At 38.5% G+C, this 22863-nt stretch overlaps 1 protein-coding gene and 1 long non-coding RNA gene across 2 annotated transcripts in view; one reads left to right on the top strand and one right to left on the bottom strand.

The window, feature by feature from the left end:
* Nucleotides 1-1268: 1268 nt before the first annotated feature.
* gpr37b (G protein-coupled receptor 37b) lies at nt 1269-21106 on the top strand. The gene is made up of 2 exons (XM_044108982.1): nt 1269-2773; nt 15716-21106. The coding sequence occupies exons 1-2, from the start codon at nt 1793-1795 to the stop codon at nt 16529-16531; spliced, it is 1797 nt and encodes a 598-aa protein (XP_043964917.1). The 5' UTR covers nt 1269-1792; the 3' UTR covers nt 16532-21106.
* LOC122826752 overlaps nt 17068-22863 on the bottom strand; it is a 33383-nt gene continuing 27587 nt past the window's right edge. Inside the window, exon 3 of the long non-coding RNA XR_006369863.1 lies at nt 17068-17147. This is a non-coding gene — a long non-coding RNA (uncharacterized LOC122826752). The remainder of the gene's footprint in view (nt 17148-22863) is intronic.

Raw genomic sequence — 22863 nt, 5'->3', positions numbered from 1 at the left:
ATGGCAAGTTGTTGAATTCACAAAGCAATCCCAGACCATCACACTAACACCAACGTGTTTGACACTAGTTATGATTTTCTTCTTCTGAATGCTGTGTTGCTTTATACAGGAAGTAGCATATTACTTCATTTTAGACAGGATTTTTTGTAGTTTTCTCCATGAAACCCAGCGTGGGTTCCATTCAAAGGCTAGTTTTGAATCCGTGTCTCATATGGGAATTAAATCGCTCAATCTTCAGTTTTCAGTTACTAAAATGAGTCACAGCTTTCCTGATCATCTGAAACTGACACTACAAGACAAACTCAAAGAATCTATTTTTAGATAACCTTCATGGTATTCCACTGTGAGGATGAGGAAACGAGATATTGTTACCAATATTGGTTACCATCTAAAAATGTTTCTTCTCACATTTTTAGGCTTACCCTCTTGGATCCTATTCAGGGGTATTTCTGAAAGTCTCTCACCAAAGGATTAATGGTTTCAGAAAAACTGTGATAAGGCTATTGATTGGTTTCAGGTACAATATGACCCATCCAGTTACTGATGCTGGAAGCAGAAATCTCCACAGTCAACGTCAATATTGCCTGGAGTTGAGTGGGATTAGCTCAGACAACAAATTAAGATCACTTTTGGTAAAGATTTTGCTCAAAGCAAGTCATTTTGAGGATGTGGAGACAAAAGTAAGAGACAAAGTAAGGGAGTTAAAGGCCATAAAATTAGGAGGTATAATGCCTCTCAAAAAGTTTTTATACCGCTCGAGTTTTTCAGATCTTTTCAAATTACAACCAAACTTCTGGGGTTTTCCAACTGGAAGAATGATTAGGAAGTGCAAGAAAAAGATGCATGGCTTTCAAATGATCAATTTATACAGTAGAAAATTTACTGCAACACTCAGATAAAATGAGTGTTGGACTGAAGGGGAGGGAAATCATGTCTCATCTTACTTATTTTTATTGCTAATTATGCACCACCTTGTGTAAGTCTATCGAATAAAATCTCAACAAAATGCATTGACGTTTGAAGTTGGAACATGACAAAATGTTAAAGATGGAGGGGTTCAAATGCATTTCATTAAGTTCACTCGCTGCATTTGTTCCGCCAAAAATTAATGCTCTGTACCTAAATCGTGCTCAATTTGTGTCACAGTGCCGCCTGTGCGTAAAAGAGACTACCGTAAAAAAAAATAAAAAAAATAAAAAAATAAAAGACCGGGTAATGTATTTATTAGCACGTCTTGCCGGGCGTGGCATGGTCCTCTCTGCCGGAGGGGAGGAGGCAACAGCCGTAGTGTGCTCCGGGGCTGCTGGATGCTCCATGATGGATGAGGGATGACAGATCGGGGTTAGCCGCCAGGGGAGTCCATTTTCCTGCAGCGCACAGTCCTATACCAGGACAGAAAACGAAGGAAGCAAGATAAGGAGAGCGCATCAACCGCTCCCCCCTCTCTCTTTTCCTCTTGTTTCACTCTCCCTCCTCTCCAGCGCATCACAGTCTAGCGGGCTTTACACACTGCCTGCACCGCATTGCCGCTGCTGCTGCTACTGCTGCCGACCCAACCCAGTGAACTAACACTCAGATAGAAGCACAACTGGAAAATAAATGTTGTGGAGCGTGGGCTTGGAAATGCATCATTCTGCAATATTTGCTGACTCCCTTCTGGATCCGAAAATCTCAACTCTTTGAAAGCTGACGGAGACACGGCGCTTTTGGGATATTTTTGCAGCGGGGTTTGCAGACGCAGCTCATCATGAGGATGGACTAAAGCTGCGCTCGGTGATATAACTCCTGGATCATGCAGGTTCTGCAGCCTTGGACGTTAGTTATAATACTCGCCCATGCACATGTGTTGTTATCCCTGAAAAACAGTAATGCAGAAGCTGGGAGCCAAGACGACAGTAACAACGGCGGCTACTCTGGGAGGACTTTCCACGGTCCGCCCCGGGAGAGCCGCCAAAACAAAGCCCGAGACCGCGCGCTCTTCCCGGGATACGCTACAGGTGCGACCCTTAACTCCACTCGACCGTGGAAGAGGGCGGCAGCGGGGGAAACGAGGCGAGCCGGACACGCTAAACGCGACTTCAATAGGAGCGTGACACCCGTGGAGGATCCTAGCGGGTTGTCCCACTGGGACGCGACGCGCCACCATAATAAGAGGATAAAGTTGAATGGTGCAGGGACGCCAGCAGGTGGACACTACAATGCGGCTAAGCTTCCTTCAATGGCTCGGGACGACGGAGGAGGGGTGTCGGAGGAGGGGGACAAGCACCAGAGAGGCTCAAAGGCAGGAAAGAGGTGGAGAAACAAGCAGAACAGAAGCGCTGTGGTTATGCCTCCGTGGGAACCCGTCCCCAAACCGGTGGCTCTCACCTCCACCGACCTCCCGTTTGACATATTCACCAGGAGGCCAGAGTTTTTCACCTTCAGGGAGGAGAACCCGTGGGATGCCACACCGATCACCCCTCCTGGCTCCCCGAATTTTGGAGACGAGATCAAGAACCCGTTCTACCCAGTGACGACCGAAACTTTTGGCGCATACGCGATCACATGCGTATCCGGCGTAATTTTCCTGGTGGGCATAGCGGGCAACATCGCTATCCTGTGCATCGTGTGCCAGAACTACTACATGAAAAGCATCTCCAACTCCCTGTTGGCCAACCTGGCCGTGTGGGATTTTGTGCTCATCTTCTTCTGCCTCCCCATGGTGGTTTTCCATGAGCTCACCAGGTCATGGCTGTTGGGGGAGTTTACCTGCAGAGTGGTGCCATACGTGGAGGTATTCTGTTGATTTTTATTTATTTATTGGTGGTTTTATTGAGTTAAGAGGCAATCAGTGTCATTTCTAATTGACATCACATTTCTAAAGTAACAAATCAGAAATTTGGTCTTTCAGAGTGTTCCGTCTTGCTTTGCATGTTCATATAAGTTATGGAGGGCTCCAAAGATTTAAATGCTCTCCATCTACAAACTAGAGAGATGCTTCAGGTGAGCTGTTTACTGTTTTTTACATGTCCTTTGTGAGCTCACCTCCTCCAGTTACACCAGTGTCAAATTTAATGCCTTTTGTACAAACCAGGTGCTTTCTTCCCGGAGGGCCAAACCTTATTTTTAATAGCTCCCATCATTTGAAAGTTGGGACAAAGGCTTGAAACTCATTTAAAAGATGAACACATTATGGCTGAATAGGACCCAAACATACATAAATACAGGTTTGGGAATGGATAAGAGGTTAAAATTACACTTTAGTCACAACCCTTTTGAGGTACTACCAGGCTTGAAGAACTGAAAAAGTAGTTGTAATTATAAAGACGTGTTTAAAAATGTTTGTCAGCATACTTGTACTTTGAGAGCCTAGCATTTACTGATGCAAAAAAGTTTGAGAATCTGTGCTCTAGACATCAAATTTACAATATAATTTATTGCCATTTTGCTGTTGCTCATCATTTAATATGCAGAGATTTATTTTTTAAAAAATTTTGACTATGCAATATTAATAAGTACTTACTGGGATTTGGTCTGCTTCAGCAAACCCTTTGGTATTACATATGTTTTAATTATTGTTAGATAAGAGACTGATACTATGACTGCATTGTCTTTCAATAACCTGACACGCTTCCAGGACAGTCTGTTTAATGCAGTACTTGTGTCTGTAGGCCTGTCATGATAAATAATAAACCAATTAATCATATGATAATTTAAAACTATCGACATCATCGCCGTTATCGTCTCTTCCAGCCTTTTTCTCTTTCTGTTGATGACGCTAAATGAAAAAAGGCTCAACTCCGGTGCTCTCCACTGACCCTCCCTTCCTCATTTCCTTAGTGTAATGCCCAGCGCACACTACACGATCTTAGAGCTGTCGGTCATTTGTCTGCCCATTTTCAAAACCTGAGAGATTTAGCCGACAGAAATCCTAGGTATAACGGTTCGATCGGGTTTGATCGTGCCGTGTCCTGTCCAACAATGGGCACAAGAATGGCTACAAGTCCAGTTAACTCATTTTAAAACCAGGCATTAATCAATGCTTTACTACAGTCTACCTGCAACGCATGTGGCTCTAGTGTCAGTGTAACGTCCTGACTGAATGAAAATCATTATAACCTATTTATGTCACGTTAACGAAGAACAGCTGAAAAGTTACCGGGTTCATCAACTGCGGTTGCAATTTCGCTCCAACTCCTCCCCTCGTCATTTCTATATTCTTTGTACGAAATGTTTTGTAAACAATAATGTTTCCACATTCCCCTCAAAAAGCATGGAGGAGAATCCACGCTTTCTGATTGGCTACCTGTCACATTCAACAAGCTGCTAACGCTCCCAGTCGGGGAAAACCCCTGATTTAGATCGGAGAGCCACAACAATCTACCATAACACACCACACACTACAGGATGATCACAAGCGACAATCTTAGAATGATCAATGTTCTAAGATTGTCATAAGGAGAAAATGTAGGTGTGAACTAACGTGTAGTCTGAACTATTGCATCAGGTAGTCGATATGCCCATCTTCTCTATTTGAGTCTAATGATTACTGAAGGGCAATATAGTATACAAACTTCATAATCTGGACTCTTTTGGTTGAATGCAGTATTTATTTACACTTTGGTATTTTTATTCAAGTACATTTTTGTTAATGGAGACTGGGAATCCATTTTATTTTTGTTTTTGGTTGTTTTGTTTATCAGTTCCAGTGTTAAGTGTTCTTTTGAAAGTAAAGTGTATCTATCTTTGGCAGGAAATCATCATTTCCATTAAATCAGTGTAAAAAGGTCTTCTAACAATATTATTGTTTATGGCAATAATTTTTAAGACAATTAATCGCTCAGCAAAATTTATTATTGTGATAGGCCTATGTGTTTGTAGAAGAAAGGAGCTTATTTGTCTCCACCCTTTTTATTTTATGGGAAGACAAAATCATCACGGGACATACACAGGGTCAGATTCCGGTTTATTAGGGTGTGTGTGCATGCATGTGTAAAAATAGACTAATATAACCTAAAGCTATTATCTTCAGGGGGAGTGACTTCATTCTTCTCCTAACAAAACAAAGTTACTAATGTCGGCAACGACATTTGGAGAGAAGACATGTGTAACCATAGACACAAGCACCAAGCATGTCTATATGAAATCTGAAATATGTAGACTGCTTGAGCCTCTGCCGAGAGTGGAGGTTCCTTATTTTATTCAGCGTTCAGTGGAGGGTGGAATTTTTTCAGCCTCAAAGAGAAAGCAATCTTCTGCTGTGAGGTGCAAGCAAACAGCTGTAAAATTGTAGGAAAACTGAACAAAATCAAAAATTTGGGAAACAGCCATTTTTGCATTAACTGCGGTATGCTTCGAGGCTACTTTTTTCAGAAAACACATCTTGGCTGTTACGCTTGAAACTGATAACTGAGCCAAAACTAATCGGCAATAATTGAAGTTTTTGCAATCGGCATCTATGGGAAAGAGATCAGTAGCAAAAGGCCAAGAAAAAAAAAATTAAGTAAAATAAGTGCGAGTGTTATGGAAGTGAAGAAAAGTTATTCAAAAAAAGTTAACTAAAAATATTGGCCTATCAGTAAATGATTTAAAACTTTAAGTCCTTTTTAGTTTAAAAGTAGAGATGTACCCTTAGGGCTTTTCCTGGCCGATACCTTTTGGTTTTCTTAACAACTTGACCTGATAACTCAAATTTTGACTCTCTCCAAAGAGTCTATTACACATTCTATTACAATCAGAATGTGCTACAACTTCAATTTTAGCAGTTCTTAGCCCGACAGAAAATGAACTTGAAAGATTTACAAAACTTGCAATATGGTAATAATTGCAAGATATAATTGGAAATTAATGCATAATTTGATTTATGCATCAAATTAAAATATTCCAGAGACTATACAATTTCTTAAAGTCCAGAGAAATGCATCAAAGTACATGTTGATTCATTTATTAAGTGGCCACAGTCACTTAATAAATGTCACTTCCAGCCTGAGCTGCAAGTGAGATTTGAATTGAGTGGAATAGCACAGGAAGGCAATGACCAAGCTAAGTGCACCCAAATTTTTGCATTTAACATCACAGTTTTACTGGCTTATTTCTTTTTAAATCACCGTGCATAAATGTCGTTAGCCTATGGCTTGCAAATGACCTACAATATCGTAAACATAAGCTCCTTATTTGAAGCTGAATTATACAAACAGTTGTAACTTGTTAAGAAAGTGATTGAAGTGCTTCAACATAAGCTGGCATTTAAAATTTAAAAACATCAAGATAAAACAAATGAATGAACAGAAATAAAAACTAAAATGCAAACATTTTAAGGACTAAGCATATTATAAATGTCTCAAGGTAAGCATTTCATTATATTCAAGCCATTTAAATTATAAAGAATTTTGGATTTTGTACCTAGCAAAGGGAATATTTTTAGCAATATTATAGACAATGTTAGAATTGGTCATGATTTCTATTAAAAATATATTAAAACCAGCCACAACTGCACAATTGCTGTTATGGTGACAAAAAGTGATGGTCTGGCAAAATGGATCACCTGATGCACACACAGCTGCAGTTGCAGCCCAACGTTTAAAAAGAAAATTAAAATTACCAAGAATTTCACAATTTACAACTTAACCATTAGTTGTTTCCGGTGACTCACCGTTTATTCCTGGTTAGTTTGTTTAAAGTATTAAAAGTTTAACAAAAAACAACTACAACAGTTAACCATGTTCATAATATTAGGAACAAAAAGACTTTTTGTGTTAAGAGTTGGTTATTTGTGTTATGGTTTTGCAAAGCTTAAAAACATAAAAACATGTTATGTGGAGCTACAAGTTCACATGCTAAACACGGTGATACGTTTGCAGCAGACCACCACTTTTGGAGTCGACACGTTTCCAGCCTAAGATTTGACGTAACCTGTGAGGTCAACAGTTCCATGTCAGAGCAATGGGAATGATTTAATGCTTCAGATTTTCCCTTTTCGATATTTTCTCTCCTCATTCACGCCATTTATCTGACTAGCTTAGCCTACTCACCTCTCTGACTGCAGTACACAAACAGAAATGTACATGGCAGGGTTTTGAACCATCAATCTACCGCTCACAAGACAAACTCCTACCTTCCTTTATTCACATGTTATCTACAAATAAAGGAGAAAAAATGCAGTCTTTGTGACATTCTTTAAACCTTGATGTTCTTTTGTTTTGTTTGATGCTCTCGTGCCTTCCAGTTTCACTGCTTTAGGCATCTGCTGGTGCTTGCGATATTATGCTAACACTTTGTGAGCTTTTAATGATTGGTTACTTTTGATCTTGAGCTGAGACCAGATTAATTGTGCTGAGTCTATTGGTCTGATTGACCAAGCAATGCCTTGAGCTTCTCTTGACCCTATTTTTCATCTTAGAATTCAGTCATTTTAATCTTGCTGTGTGGTGCACTTATATGTAAAGGATTAAGTGTGCTCACATGTTGTCTATTTCCTCAGTTGCAGCCCCACCTCCACTTCCCAGCTGCTCCTGACAGACCCAGTTGTAAAAGGTGGAGCTGAATAGATGAAACAAAAGAAGCTCCATATGTTTTAGAGAAATGTCATTTGCAGAAAAATCCTGAACATCTTTGGTGAAGAGGCTGCTGTCATCTGTACCTCATCATGAAGGTTGTGTAGCGACAGATACTAAGGAGAGGGTTGAGAGCTTTGGTTTAAATACGGATTTCAATGTTTTTGCACAAAATTCTGGAACAACTCTGTTTTAAAACAATACTGTAAATGACATGGATCATTGTGGAGCGTTCCTGCTACGGCAGTAAGGGTAGCTAACCTGTCGCCATATCTTCCACTAGGGCTGCACAGCAAATGGCAATTATGTCAGAATTGCAATCTCACTGTGTGCATAATGCAATGGTCTGTTTGGAATCTAATAAAAGTAGAATAATGTATTTCCAAGTGGTATGAACTTCCAGTTTACATGGTAATGTAATATTTAGCCAACTGAACAATCGCAGCAGTAGATCCTCACGCCAGTCACAAATTACATTGTCCAGAATGCGGAAGGTCACAGTGTTGGAAGAGAGAAACGAAGAAAACAGGTTCTTATTCCGCCCTAATGTTGTTGCAATATTTCTCATTATTTTTGCAATTACAATATTATCTAGTATTGTGCTCCTCTATTATAGCTATTGTAGTATCATAGCTCAGGGAATTGGATGTGTTTTTGAATTTTGAAGACATTATAAGCAGCTGGGTTAGATCATAATTTTAGGAGTAAGAATTCACCTTGCAATTTACAGTTTCCAGCAGCTTCCATATATTTTGGGGGTATTTATAAGAGATTAACACAATGTGATGCAGAATTGCAAAACAGAAGGAAAATGATATATATTTTCTGACTAATACAAATCTAGAAAGAACTTTCAGCGCCTCTACTAATATACCTCTCAATAAAATCATATGAATCATCATATTATAGACTTTTCCACGCAAGGCTGTATTTGGTCATTCTCCCTAGTATTTTTTATTTTCTTTTAATCTGTGCAGCCCATTTCCCCTCCAGCTTGTGCTGCTCAGCGGTCCTTTGCACCCGTCCCAGAGTCATGAGCATGGTAAAAGCTAGGAGTAAAGAAAAAAGAGGGAACTATTGATTTGTGTAGGAGAAGAAAGAGAGGTGGTTAGGGTCTCCTAGAAGCACACAGGCAGCCAGAGGTAGATTCATATACAGTGTTGAAATTGTTAGTAATGGCAGGACATACATCACCTTGACAGTCACTTCTTTCAATGTGCACCGGCACACAAACTAGAAGCAACTGAATCAAAATCACAAGTTAGATTTTACGGTGTTACTGTGTAATGAATCAGTATATTAAGCCACTACAAAGAGCTCAGATGCTGTTATAATATTCCTCATGCTTTTATGTTTAAAGAATAACTTCATAGTGAATGAAATTACTTTTGCTAGGCCCTGACAGGTAATCATCTTCATGGAATTAATCTTCCCTTATGTCTTTTAATCTTACACAGGCACACAAACAGTCTAACACACAAACTCAATGTCAGTCGAGTGTGCTCATCCTCCAGATGGATGGGATAGCCTTCTCACTGACCACTGCCAGAGGATTTTCTCCCCTCAGACGCCCTCCCTGCTCTCTTTGCATCAGCTATCTGTGATTAGAAACATCCCTCAGGGGGACGGTACACAGATCAACGCACTTGAAGCCAATCAGAGAGCATTTGGCCACACACAGACAGGATACTAAATATATGTACTGATTAAGATAAAACATACACCCAATGTATGAAGGCACTCAGCCTCTATTCAATTTCAGCTAGTCCATGAGAACATGACTGATGGTTAATGGTTTTAATTATTCATATACATAATTAGCAGCTCTGCATTATCTATAATTCATGATGGTTCATTCAGTTAGTTCTTTGTCTATGGATGAGCAGATACTCTGTTTCTGTGTTGTAACAAGATCAGATAACAGCTTGCAGTAAAGTTTGGGTCTGCTGTGGGCTGCAATTAACCAAACTGATAATTATCCATGTAAGCCTGAAATACTTATTAGATCATTGCCATTATGGAGTAGTAGGTCAACATTGAAGCATCAGCATATGGCAGGTCTTTGTAGATTTCAACATATTCTGTAATGTCATTGCAGCAGCACAAGACCTCACAACACTCCCAGGCAGAAATCAATGACCTGGAATGGGAGTCCTCCAGTAGACACTTTATGCTGAGGGGGAAATGTGATTTTTTCTGATGTATAGAGAAAATCTGCCATAGGTTAGGACATAACTTAATGGGAGGAGAAAGTATTGGGAAAAATAGCTCCAAACAAACTGTAGCGTACTGGAGCTAAAGCAATGAAATACAGCATTGTTGCTTTTAATTCAATGAAAGGAGCACTTATGGTACTGATGTGTCAGTCTATGGATCTTTGTATGTTTACTTGCACAAAAGCAGTATTGATTTCCTCCATTTGCCATCAGTTTTTTTTTTCTTTTCAGTTCTCTTGAAAAAACCCCCGATAAAAACTCAATTTATAGAGCGAGTTAACAGAATGGAGTTAAATCGTAAATCCATTCTGGGCTCGCATTCGTAAACAGCACAAACACCCTTCATATCTCAAAGGCGACATATACAAAATGTTCTGACTCACATAATTAATATGCATCCACAACAACTGAACCAATCTATGTACAAGGGAAGGTAAAAAAAAAACTGTAATTGCCAGCTGATTGTAATAGTCATTGTATCAAGTTATTCTAAGGTTTGAAAAAGTGGTTCTCCAAACACTTTTTGTTGGGTTAAAACTTTTATAAGGTTTCAGAAAGACTGAAGTTTTCACAAGCTCTATAGAGTAATTAAGGTGATGTTATTCCAATATGTTTTTGAGGCTTTCAAGAAAGAAAACTTCCAGTCAGGAAACACACAGAGTCATCAAGCTGCCCACTATTCTTAGTATGGTAGGGCTACTTCAAAGCTACATTAGGCAGCAGGTATCTTAAGGAGCCACCTGCAGATTTGCTTGTCCTATCAAGCAAATCTCCTGTTCCACCACATCCCCAAACATGATTTAAAAATTTATTGAAACTTGATTTCTATCGGACACTGGACGTCAGTGTTATGTTAGAGAAACCGTTTTGAGAGGACTTGTGACATGGTTTATTATACTACTGAAAGCAGTCATCGGTAGAAAGGTACTCAGAGGTATTAGTAGAATGAACAACATCAGCAAAAACACGGACGCTAAAATGGTGCTCAGTTGGGACTGAGCGTGCCAAGAAAATGTCAACATCACCCTGATAGATTGATGCTTTTATACTGATTAGAAAAAAAATCTAACTCTACTATTTGAATGTTACAAACGGCAACATTCAAATTTTCTAATCTGATACTCTGGTATCTCTGATCTTATGTGAATTGTAGCCTCAGTTGCCCGTTGTGTGCAGACCACAGTGGTAACCAGTGATTCATTCTCTTATGTAGCTCAAATGCTTGAAGACTGTCATATGATAGAATTGTCAGAGTGACATTTCCTCCACTCGAAAGCATTTCTGTGGTAGAAGGGGGTTTCGCTTTTCAATAACAACCCACCAGAGATGCACAGTCCTAAATTAGCAAGACAAATTAGTCAACTGGATAGAATAGATAGGCTCAAATGTAAGATCGATGTTTTATTCCATTCCAGAGAAGGATAGAGAATCAATCAGTGTTGCAAGAGATGACTTTTCATGAAAAACAGAATCTGTACCCACACTGGCTCATTTTGCCTATCTGCATACACATAGGAGCATATACACACACATCACTGTTTCACAAACCCTAGCTTATGACATCTAGGATGCCTGAAGTGAGACTAAAAGATGAAAATAACATAATGGAAATATTTATATAAAATGTGATATATAGGGATCTGGTAATTGTAACTATTGAAGTTGTATAAAACATGTTCAATGTAAGAGACTCTGCATGTCATAGCTGCCTGATGACTTCCTGCCTTAGATATATCTTTATTGTTAGGCTTGTTTACCTATATTTTACACTTCTGTTTTTCTTCCAACCAAACTTATAGATGGCTGCTGTCAAAGACTTGGGGCTTGTGATTGGAGTCATAGTCTGCTGGAGCAGTCACTGGGTCATACTCTACTCTGAATAAGTGCAGCAGGTGAAATAACCCCTTCTCTGCCTGCTCCATTACTTAAAGACTGTGGTTGTAACTGGGGATTGTTTTTGAAGTCAGCCCATACATCAACTGAGAGCACCCATTACCTCTGGCAGTGTCTGCAGTCAGGCTGTGGTCCACATTTGCTAAGCCAATTTTTGCTAAGACTCAGTTTAAATCAAGTCCTTTAATAAAAGCGTTAATGGGCAATTGTTAAAAATAGCACAGGTGAACAATCACTTGCTGTGCAAATAGAAAATTGAAACATAAAAAATGTGTACTCACGATCAAAGGGTTTTTCCATTACTAAAATATTTCCTTTTACCCATAAGTATTGTTTTAAAGTTATTCTCAAATGGATTGCTTGAATAATAAGTGATCCCTTCGCACCAACTGTTTTGTTATTATTGTTAGACATAATGGGACTAAAGTCTTGAGGCTACCTGGCCTGTTTCCTCACCTGCAGGTGAAGCGAACATGACAGGGTCTCCTGTTGGGACCAAGTGACAGATTAACATTGCTAATTATTCTGTAGATGTCATGATTTATTTCTCTCCTTCTGTCTCTCTGCATTGTCTATAACTCACAGATGTGGGTGGGGGGGGGGGTTCTGTCTTTGTTTGCCTCGTCAATTACTCTTGTCTTCTCTTTTCCTATTGTTTCTCAACCTCTCATTTGCATATGTCCCTGCACAAACAAACAGCTACGACACCTCACCAGCCGTGAGTCTTGGACAATCTCACTCCCTCATCTCCCCTCCAGTACAAAGCTATACTTGTTCTCCCTTGCTTTCCAGTCTGACGCACTTGATCAAAGCTGGATGCCTCGAGCCTCCATGGAAGCCTTTAAACCCATTCCAGACCTGTTCTCAGGCCATGAAATATTCAGCGTGTGCAAGTACCTGTGCACGTATACTGGATGGTTATTTGTGACTCAGAAGTGGGTCACACTAAGCAATTTGAATTATTGCGTAATAATAAGCAATAATTATTATTGCTTCATAATAATTATTATTAATGCTTATTAATTAGCATTAATTAATGCTTATGATTGTTAATAAGTATTGTTAATGCTTATTATTGCTTATTATTAAGCAATAATAAGCAACTATTGCTTATTATATGTGCCAAAATTAAGCAATAAGAATATTGCTTGATAATAAGCAGTAATATCGCTTATAATATTGATATTTTGTGATATACATTTTTTTTGTTATTTTTGATATCACAATTTTTGATAAATGTGATATCAAAAATACCACATTTTTTAAATATAAAATATAAATACGTATTTTATAAATATAGAAGGCATAACTGGTCGACACTGAATGTAGTGACCTAATGAAAGTAGCTGGGTACACAGTGTCCGTAAAGGGATCAACATTACCAGCAACAATGCCCACGTAGGCAATGGCATTTTTTATTTTTTTTCCCCTTCAGGGGCTCTTTTGTGGGCTCTATTGTCCCTTATATGAAAGTAGACTGACAGGAAAGGGGGAAGACATGCAGCAAACAATGTTGGGTCCGGGAGTCGAATCCGCGACAGCCACGTTTAGGACTCAAGAAACTTCAAACATGGGTCGCACCATCCCCTACGCCAACACGGCACGCCAGGCAGTGGCATTTAATAGTGCAACTGATGTGCCAAAAACTGTCTCCCACACCACTATACCACCAACAATAACCTGACACACTGATATAAAGTAATCGGATCCTTGCTTTACAGCAAATTCTGACCCTACCATAGCTAAGTATTATGGTGGATTATGACGATTAACCAAAAACTGATTTTAAATTGATTGTGTTTGTTATATGTTGAAAGATTTCATGTACACCTGATTTACATTTGTTATGGCTGTTAACCTTTGGTGCAGTCTGCTCTTATTAAATATGAGGATTTATGACCAAATTAAATTAACTTTGAAAAACCACTTGCTCCTGGTTGTCATTAGGTGTCAGAAAGGCCAACATGCACATGCCATTTACTTTGTATCATATTTGAAAAACAAATTATATATACATTATTTGCCGTTTTCCTAACTGACCACTAAATGTGTGAATTACATTGTTGGACTGAAGAGTCAGTAGTATTTGAACAGAGTAAAAGCTGCACTGAAGGACATAGAAAAAAAACACTTGGATTTGATGCTTCTGAGAAAATACATTTTTATAGGGGTAAGACTACATCATAAAACAGTATATTCTGTTTCCTCCAAATGCATTACATTTATTGCCACGTATTCCCAATTAAATAAACCCAAAATGCCACTACCACTTCACTGCTGGTGCTACACAGATTCAAGGGACGTATGTCTATTGCTCTAATAATGTGCAAAATGTTATTTGAAAGATGATAATAAATAAGCACAGAAGCTTTTAAGGTTTTTGAGGATTTAACCAGCCTGCAGAAAGACTGCCTCTTAGGTATTACGGAGTGATTTCATCCAAGGACCTTCGGCTTCAGAAAAACTACTCAGCTGGATTGAGTGCTTTAAGTGGAATATTAACATGCATTAAATGAAGCCAATATGTCAAATGTAAACCTTTCAAGCTATGAAAAGATTATTTTCACAAAGCATAATAGCCTTTTTTCAGCAGAGTTTCAAAGTTGAACTAAGTCCAGTCTTTCCTCAACAATTGAATGTGGACCCATATGACGTTTCAGGTGAACATTGCTCAAATAGATATAGGGTAATTTAAATTCTGCAACAGATCTAGACCTCATATTTTGTTCACTATCAAACCGACATAGGTAATTAACTTGGAACCATTTGATAATTCGGTGGGAAGCGAAAACAAAACTTGTGGAGGTCAGCCTTTTAATAAGAAAATCCCCATTGTTCTACAGTGGTTTGGTCCAGAAAAGTGCACCTTTTCAAACTTGTCTTGACTGCAGCTAGCCTAAAAGATGGCTTAACGCCTTGACAATCTTGAGGTGTTTTGGAAAATGCTCTCAGACACCTGCCTAACATAAACCGTTGATTCATCTATTTATATATTTCAAGCATAATAGTTGCAAGACGGTCTTGACAAGTAATTACATTGTCGGGTTCAGCGGTCACATTGATCGCAGTAAGAGTTGATAGCACTGGAGCCTGAGTGCTTTTTTTCCCACTTACTACTCAGAGTTCCGTATGGTTACCCTTCATTAGCCTGGTTAGGACCTTGGTGTCAGGGTGTGTGTGTGTGTGTGTGTGCATGTGTGTCTTGATGTGTGAAGGAGGCCTACTTACACTGAACATCTTGCAGAGCATGTACATCTATCTGTCCAGGAAGGATGTGTTTACAGCACCAAAGCCTTGGCTCACCAGGGCCATCTGGGAATCTGGCTGCTGTAATTAAATTTGATATGAAAGGCAGGATGGAGGGAGGGTTCTGTAAAAAGGAAAAGAGGTTTCTGAGATGGTAAGATGATAAAAAAAATTAAAGGAGACACAAGTGTGAGACAAAAAGAAAATAAAGAAGGTAGGCCAAACAAGAGTGGTTGGAATAAGTTTGGTGCTGAAAGGAAATGGTTCATTTCAGGATACAAATGCAGACCCACTTTAGCTGCTAATGAATTAATTCAACAGATGTTGAGGGAACTTGTGCAGTTGAAAGAGCTGGGATTTTGAATGTGACGAAACATTAGCAGCTTTTTGTACTTCATTTAATTTATTTTAAAATCTGTCACTTAGATATACTTGAACATGCTATGATAATTAGAACTTAGGACCCACGTTTGTGCATCAGAAGTTGTTTCAAGCTGATGGCTCCTGTTCTGCAGTTAGATGGTGAAGGAATATTTTATAAAACCCAGTTATTTTAGGAAATTAAATGTTTTATATAATGTTAAGTGCTTTACTGAAATTGTAATTATACTTAAACTTGTTCACATTTTGAGACTTCAGCCAACAACTTAATTTTATTACACTGGCGTAAGTCATCAAAGTAATACATAATTATGATGAACAAGGTTAATGGGGTTTCTTCATTTATTTAAAGTTTATCCCAACATGGCTTTAAAGATTAACGGTTTGACATTCAATTCACCTTCAAACATTATTTCTAATACAAAACCTGCATTTTTGTCTTTTCAGGTTGCCTCCTTGGGTGTGACTACCTTCACCCTTTGCGCACTCTGCATTGACCGCTTCCGTGCAGCCACAAATGTTCAGATGTACTACGAGATGATTGAGAACTGCACATCTACAACAGCCAAGCTGGCAGTCATCTGGATCGGTGCCCTCCTTTTGGCCCTCCCAGAGCTTCTCATTCGACAGCTTGTAGCAGACGATACAGGGGTCCCGGACGAGCCCCCAGTTGAACGCTGTATTATCAGGATATCCACATCCCTTCCTGATATGCTCTATGTGCTTGGCCTGACCTATGAGGGTGCTCGGCTTTGGTGGTGCTTTGGCTGCTACTTCTGCCTCCCGACTCTCTTCACCATTGGGTGCTCGCTGGTGACGGCACGTAAGATTCGGCACGCTGAGCAGGCCAGCGTTCGCAGCAATAAGAAGCAGATCAGGCTGGAGAGCCAGATGAACTGCACAGTCGTGGCTTTGGCAATCGTGTATGGTGCATGTGTGGTGCCCGAAAACATATGCAACATAGTATCTGCGTACATGGCGGCTGGTGTTCCAGAGCACACCATGTCCGTCCTGCATCTTCTTTCTCAATTGTTGCTGTTCTGTCGGGCTGCCGTGACACCGGCGCTGCTGCTTCTGCTGTGTCGTCCATTAGGGAGGGCATTCCTGGACTGCTGCTGTTGTTGCTGCTGTAACCACGTACCCTCTTCAGCCACAGCCAGTGATGATAACGAGCATGAGTGTACTACTGAACTGGAGCTGTCGCCGTTCAGTACTATCCGCAGGGAACTGAGTAACTACACACCTGCTGGCTCCAACTGCTGAGCTGACAGCCCTGTTCAGGGAGGGCGATTTTACTGGCCTGTTTGTGGCTTGTGTTTCTTGTGCGTGGCTAGGAGAGATTTTGCCTTATCTAGTCTCCACGCATTTTGTAAATGAGCGCACAAATGAGGTTGGACACCAAAAATAAAAATCACCTTTAGCCAACGGCCCACAAGTCTCAATTTTTTAAAACTCTAACCTTTATTTTCCAAGAACAGCTAACAAAAACAAAATATTTTTCACACTCACAGCCTTGGGTGCTATTCAAACAAGGACAATACATATTTTTAGCAATCCTGCCTGAAACCTTTAAAACTCACAAACCTCCACTCTATAGGGCACTTGTGCCCTAATGTAAGGAGAAGTTGGCATGACCCCCTTACCCTTCTGGCCCAGTTGTTCTGGAATTATCCTAGAAGCATATTTCCATCACCCACCAAATTGATTGATACCCCTACAAATTGCATACACTCAACAACAGTTCAGTTCTGAAACAAAGAACTTTGGAGATTTTTGTAGCTTACTCTACTTGAATCACGTTTTCTTGCATTTCCCATCTTGAAAAGTTTCTAGGAGAAATTGCCATCTATGTCATTCGCACTTGATCAAGCTCCTCAGACTGGAAAAGAAAATACAAAAAAAAAAAATCACATTTAGTAATGATTAATCATAACCAGGCTTTAGGTCGCACTTCAAAATCCAAACAGATGAATCAGGAGCAAGAAACCAAACAGAGTTAGCAAATTGTTGAAAATGCAAACATTAAAACCAATAAATTTAAAAGGTCAAATCTGTGCACAAATTTGGCTTTCACTTCAGTCAAAACTTTAAAGCATCATAAGACAGAGGATCCCAGACTTCCTAAATCAGATTATAGCATTTACTGATACAGATTGCAACCCTTTAATATAAGACAACATCTGAAAAGAAATCCTACTGGAGATGTTTTCTATAAAAACCAGTGGAGTAGGCCTGGGGAGTTTCAGTTTGTGCAGTGTCGTCAAGCCTATGCAGGGATGCTGAAGCGGGCATTTCTCCTTTCTGAGGGGCCTCGTCTGTGTGATGATGACTGGGTCTTTCAACTGGACAGTGCTGCAGTTGACAACACCCTTTTCACAAAAGACTTCTACCAGGATAACAACATTGCTCTTCTTGAGCATCCTGCATATCGAACTAACTTATGCAGGAAGGGAGCTGATGCACAGCCTTTTGAGTTTCAAAACTATTTTCAATCATATGCCTTTTTTATCTTTCCTCTTGCTCTTGTTTCGCATTTAAAGTTCAATTTATAACCTGATTGTGATCAGGGATTATGAAATGTGAATAGCCATAACTTTTTTCTCAGTATTGAAATTTTGATCAGGAATGTCTTTAAAGCAGCAGCATGTAACTTTTATAAAATCTGTTTTGTTTTTGTTTTTAAAATTTTGTTAAAAACTATCTCTATGTGGTGATAGTATAATATGAGACTAATAGCCTGAAAACAAATCTATTACCTCTACCTTCTCCCTGTGGTCTTCTGAACAAGTACATCACTCAGTCAGAAACAACCAATCAGAGCCAAGAGGAGGGTCTTAGCGCTGTTAATTGCCCTTGTTAAAACTGCTCACAACCTCTCCATTTTCTCTGCTAAGCTACAGCTGGTTCACCACAACAGAGCCTGAAGAATGCTTTGGATACCTACCATGGTCACCGATGTCGGCGGATAAACGGTTTTTCTGGAAAGGAAAGTTGATTCTCCATTATTAGCACATTAATGAGCACATACACAAGAATGATTGACAGAACTAAGACACTCCTCCTGGCACTGGTTGGTTGTTTTTGACCGGGGACACTCAATTCTTCAGACAGTAGTAGTAGTCCAGGCTAGAGTTCAAGGAGCACGATCTTTTCAAACATTATCTCTCTCATATTATACGGTCACAACATGGTGACAGTTTTAACAAAAATGTAAGCAACATATTTTTGTAAAAGTTATATACTTCAGCTTTAAAGGAAGTTGTGGATTGCTATTTAAAAGTTCAGTGATACTCTACTCTGTATAGAAAAGAGTTAGGTTTATGTCGAAAATGCTTTTCTGTTACATTTACAGGAATTGTTAGGGTGCTGTGGGTTTACTCTCCTGCTGTTATCATAAGTCATAATTTAAGGTCAACATTAAATTCTGTGTGAATATATGATGCAGGGGTTTTTACTTTTTTATCAGGGGTGCCAATAAATATAAATAATAAGGCAGTTTGTTAAAAAAATGTAAACACAAATGTCAAATAATGTTTATATACAAAGAATCCCTGTCACCATCAACCTGGAAGAAAATGATTCCTAATCTCCTAAAATTTGTGCCGCTGTTTATTAACAAGACAAAGATTAATTATTGTGTGCATTGTGTACAAACTCTCAGATACATCGTCCTTCTAAAAGGCCTACACTGCCTACTCAAGTACACAACTGTGTTTACAGACTGAATCAGTTCAAATGTACAGTTTCTATGATACAGCAGTGCACATAAGGGAATGAGGCTTACAATTATTTAAAAAGTGGTTCTGATGGTTTGCAGGAAAAAAAACAAAAAACAAACAGGTGTCTGTACTGGAGAATTCGGATGTACACAACGACTTTTAGGACTGTTTTACAAAAATGTCTGACTGATCCAGAAGAACTGGAGCTGGTCTCAAAGTACTGAAAAAATGGAGACAAACAGAACTTAAGGGACTGGAATGATTTTAAACAAACATTTAATTTGATTTGAATTTAGCCTGCAAATTCAAATCAATTTGGTTTACCATTTTAAATCCATACCATTCTAAATGGTATGGATTCTAAATGCTTCAAACTGAATTGAATAAAGTGAACATCAATGGAATAGTTATAGCATTTAGCTATGACCGACTTGGGACTTTGCTGTATACTCTTGTATTGTGTCATGCCTTACACTTTGGGGGTTGTATATATACTGTACAATTTCTTTGGTGCTCTTATGATAAACGCCCTGTGAACAGCAGACCAATATGTTTGACTTGGAACCACAAGTAACCGAGCTGCGTGTGTCGTTTTGGATCAAAAACACAGGTTAATTATTTGTCATAAATTCCCTTAAACCTTGAAAAATAGTTTCCCCACAATGTTCAAAAGAGCTTACCTTAATTTGGAGTCACAATATTCTACAGTACAGTTAGTAGTGTTCATTAGGTCTCTTTCTGAGACTGAGACATTGCATACTCAAGCAGGTGCATTTTTTTTTTACAATAAAAGATATTTAAGTATTGGTTTTAGGATTATTAGGGCAATAAATAGAATTTATAAAACAGATAATCTAGAGTTAAAATAATACATTGTGAATATGTGAAAAATAGGGAAGGATTGTAAATATACAATAAATAATGCCTGTAAAATGTAAATACAAAATGTTTTTTCTACCATAATTTCATTTTATATTTCTGTACTGTAAGCATTGTGCTCCGTACATAGAAGTACTATTAAATTATTTTTTATTTTAAGTAATGATTCGGCCACATCACCTGTGCTTTATATGCACCACAAACACCAAATAGCTTGATTAGCCAGGTGTATGTAGATTTATATTTTAGATTGGTTGCTTATTTCTTTCTTGTTACAATGCGTAATTACAGAGGAAGGTTTGTTCATTTCACTTTAAAGTTAATTACACTTTAAATGGTGCCACATTTATAAGTAAAACATTTAACCTATGAAAAACTGGCCAAATCATGTACATCAATGCCAAACATTGCATTTTGTTATTGTCTTGTTACTAGACACAACACATTTAAAAGCAGTTTAATAATTTCTTCATGTAACAAATGGGGACCTCGGTAGTGACATCAATTTGACACATCCTTGGTCAGACACTGGTGTGGGATAACGTCCCAATTTTCAACCAGCATTTGTCACAAATCAGCCAGATTGGTGGATTGTGTTACTCTGGAACAAACAAAACACCCAAGCTGATGTTCCACGTGTGTTGGAGGTAGTCTGATAAATCTTGCTTGTTAAGGGTGACCACTGACACCTTGGAAGACAGAGTTCAAACCTTATGAGTGGAGATGAGGGATTGTGATGGGTTGTTGGATCTCATTGCATTGAGACAAGCACTGCTTTGGCAGATGTTGCCACCGACAACTAGATGATAATGTGCACAGCTCAAAAATGTCGCTACATTTAAGTGGAAATTAATAAGATATCTTGTCAAGAAGTACTCGACCAATCACAAATAACCTTGTTTTTGTGAGACGTACCCTTTCAAAAACATAAATTTTACGTAGCCAGAAAACTTGTTGACCTCAAATACTCCTTGCAGTTTCATTACTTGAGCTTTTAAGATTAACTAATGAAGCTTTTCACAGGGCATTTACATGTGTCTTGTACTGTAAGTCTTTTTCTTGAGTCGACGAATCATCCCTGGGTCAAAATAAGGGTAAAATCACAATGTTACTTATTAAAACCCAAGCAGATATTTTTTAAAAATCCCATGAAAATCACATGTGACTTTCACATGTGATCACATGTGGTTCACACAAATTTTTACATGTGAATGATGTGAATCACATGTGAAATCACATGAATACATGTGATTTTGGAACATTTTGTGGTAAAATCACATGTGATTCACACATTTCCACATGTGAATCACACATTTCCACATGTGATTCACACATTTCCACATGTGAATCACACATTTCCACATGTGATTCACACATTTCCACATGTGAATCACACATTTCCACATGTGATTCACACATTTCCACATGTGAATCACACATTTCCACATGTGAATCACACATTTCCACATGTGATTCACACATTTCCACATGTGAATCACACATTTCCACATGTGAATCACACATTTCCACATGTGAATCACACATTTCCACATGTGATTCACACATTTCCACATGTGATTTTCATGGGATTTTTTTGTAAGGGTATAAACATTTGTCACAGGAAGCATTTTAGAAAATGTTCTGTACATGAACTTTGTGGTGACCCAGGTTTGATGTTCATCAGTATACTGTAAATTGCATACAATCCTGCACTGCCAAACACCTTTTTTCTGTCTCTTGTGGTTGCAGCACTATTTCTCTGGGAGTCACTCTCAGATCAGAAGCCACTTTACTTTTATTTCCATCATTAGAACTGTACTAGTAAAAAAAATATTAAGTCTTCTGCTACTCTTAGAGAAACTTTACACAACAATTTGTAGCCTCTCTAGGTAGATGTAGCCTCTGGTTGGTGCTGGGTGCACTACATGAAGCAGCTCTGCAACACTATGCCCTAAATCTGTGTGGCAACTCTTCTCACAATCACCACTACTGAGGACTAGTATATAAATTCAAATAGTGGTGCAGTTTTCTCACATAATACATTGGAGTTTTTATGGAAGCTATAAGGAAACTCCATACTCAAAGTTTTTAGGCTGGGATTTGAACCCAGGACCTTCTTGCTGCAAAGCAACAGTACAGCCCATAATGTTAGTTCTCACATTAATAGATTTAAAACTCTTTTGTAATTTAATAAATGCTTACTGATGGGACTGACTTGTAATCTGGCTTCTGAACCTGATTATTATTATTTTGCATATTCTTGAAAGTATAGCTCATAAATGGCTCAGTGTGTAGTAATGTGGTTGAAATTATTGATGAAGTGAATCTTGTTAGTCAGTGAGACGTTTCCTCTGAACTTTGTGAGTCCTTTCTTCACTCTGAGCTAAATGTGTCTGTATTTGATACCTGAAAATGTAAGCACACAACCACTGTAGTCCCCAAGTCTAGTCACTTGTTTCTAAATAGCTTTTATATAGCCAAAAATCGTCCCTTTGTTTATCAAAGACTTTATCTTGAAAACTGTATATTAAAATCCCAAATGTACTGTGTTGGACATTTGTTGTGTGGTTTGAACTCTCCAAACATTTTTCTACATGAAAGTGTAAAGGCAGAAATATGATGTGCTCAAGAAACAAGAAACTACATGACAAAAGGGTTAAGGGATTTGTTAACACTACATTTTGAAAATATTTTTTCTACTAGTAAAATAAATATTTCAATATGTAATGATCTATAAATACATATATTTGAGTACTAGATACTTGTACTAAGCTTTTGTACAACCAAGTGCTTCAGTATTAAAGCAAAATTCCATCTACAGTTATAAAATAATAACATTAGTAGCGAGAGCATAACTAGGTTTTCTTCCCGTTTCTGACAATTTGTCATAAATCTCTAGTTTCCAATTCTATAAACTAACTATTTCTAGTTTGTAGTAACAAACTTCGTTTATGTCTTATACAAAAACACAATACCACATCAGTGGATAACCATCTA

Source organism: Gambusia affinis, linkage group LG23, assembly GCF_019740435.1.
Source record: "Gambusia affinis linkage group LG23, SWU_Gaff_1.0, whole genome shotgun sequence".
NCBI lineage: Eukaryota > Metazoa > Chordata > Actinopteri > Cyprinodontiformes > Poeciliidae > Gambusia > Gambusia affinis.
The sequence above is the reverse complement of the archived record's forward strand: the minus strand, read 5'-3'. Positions and strand labels throughout refer to the sequence as shown.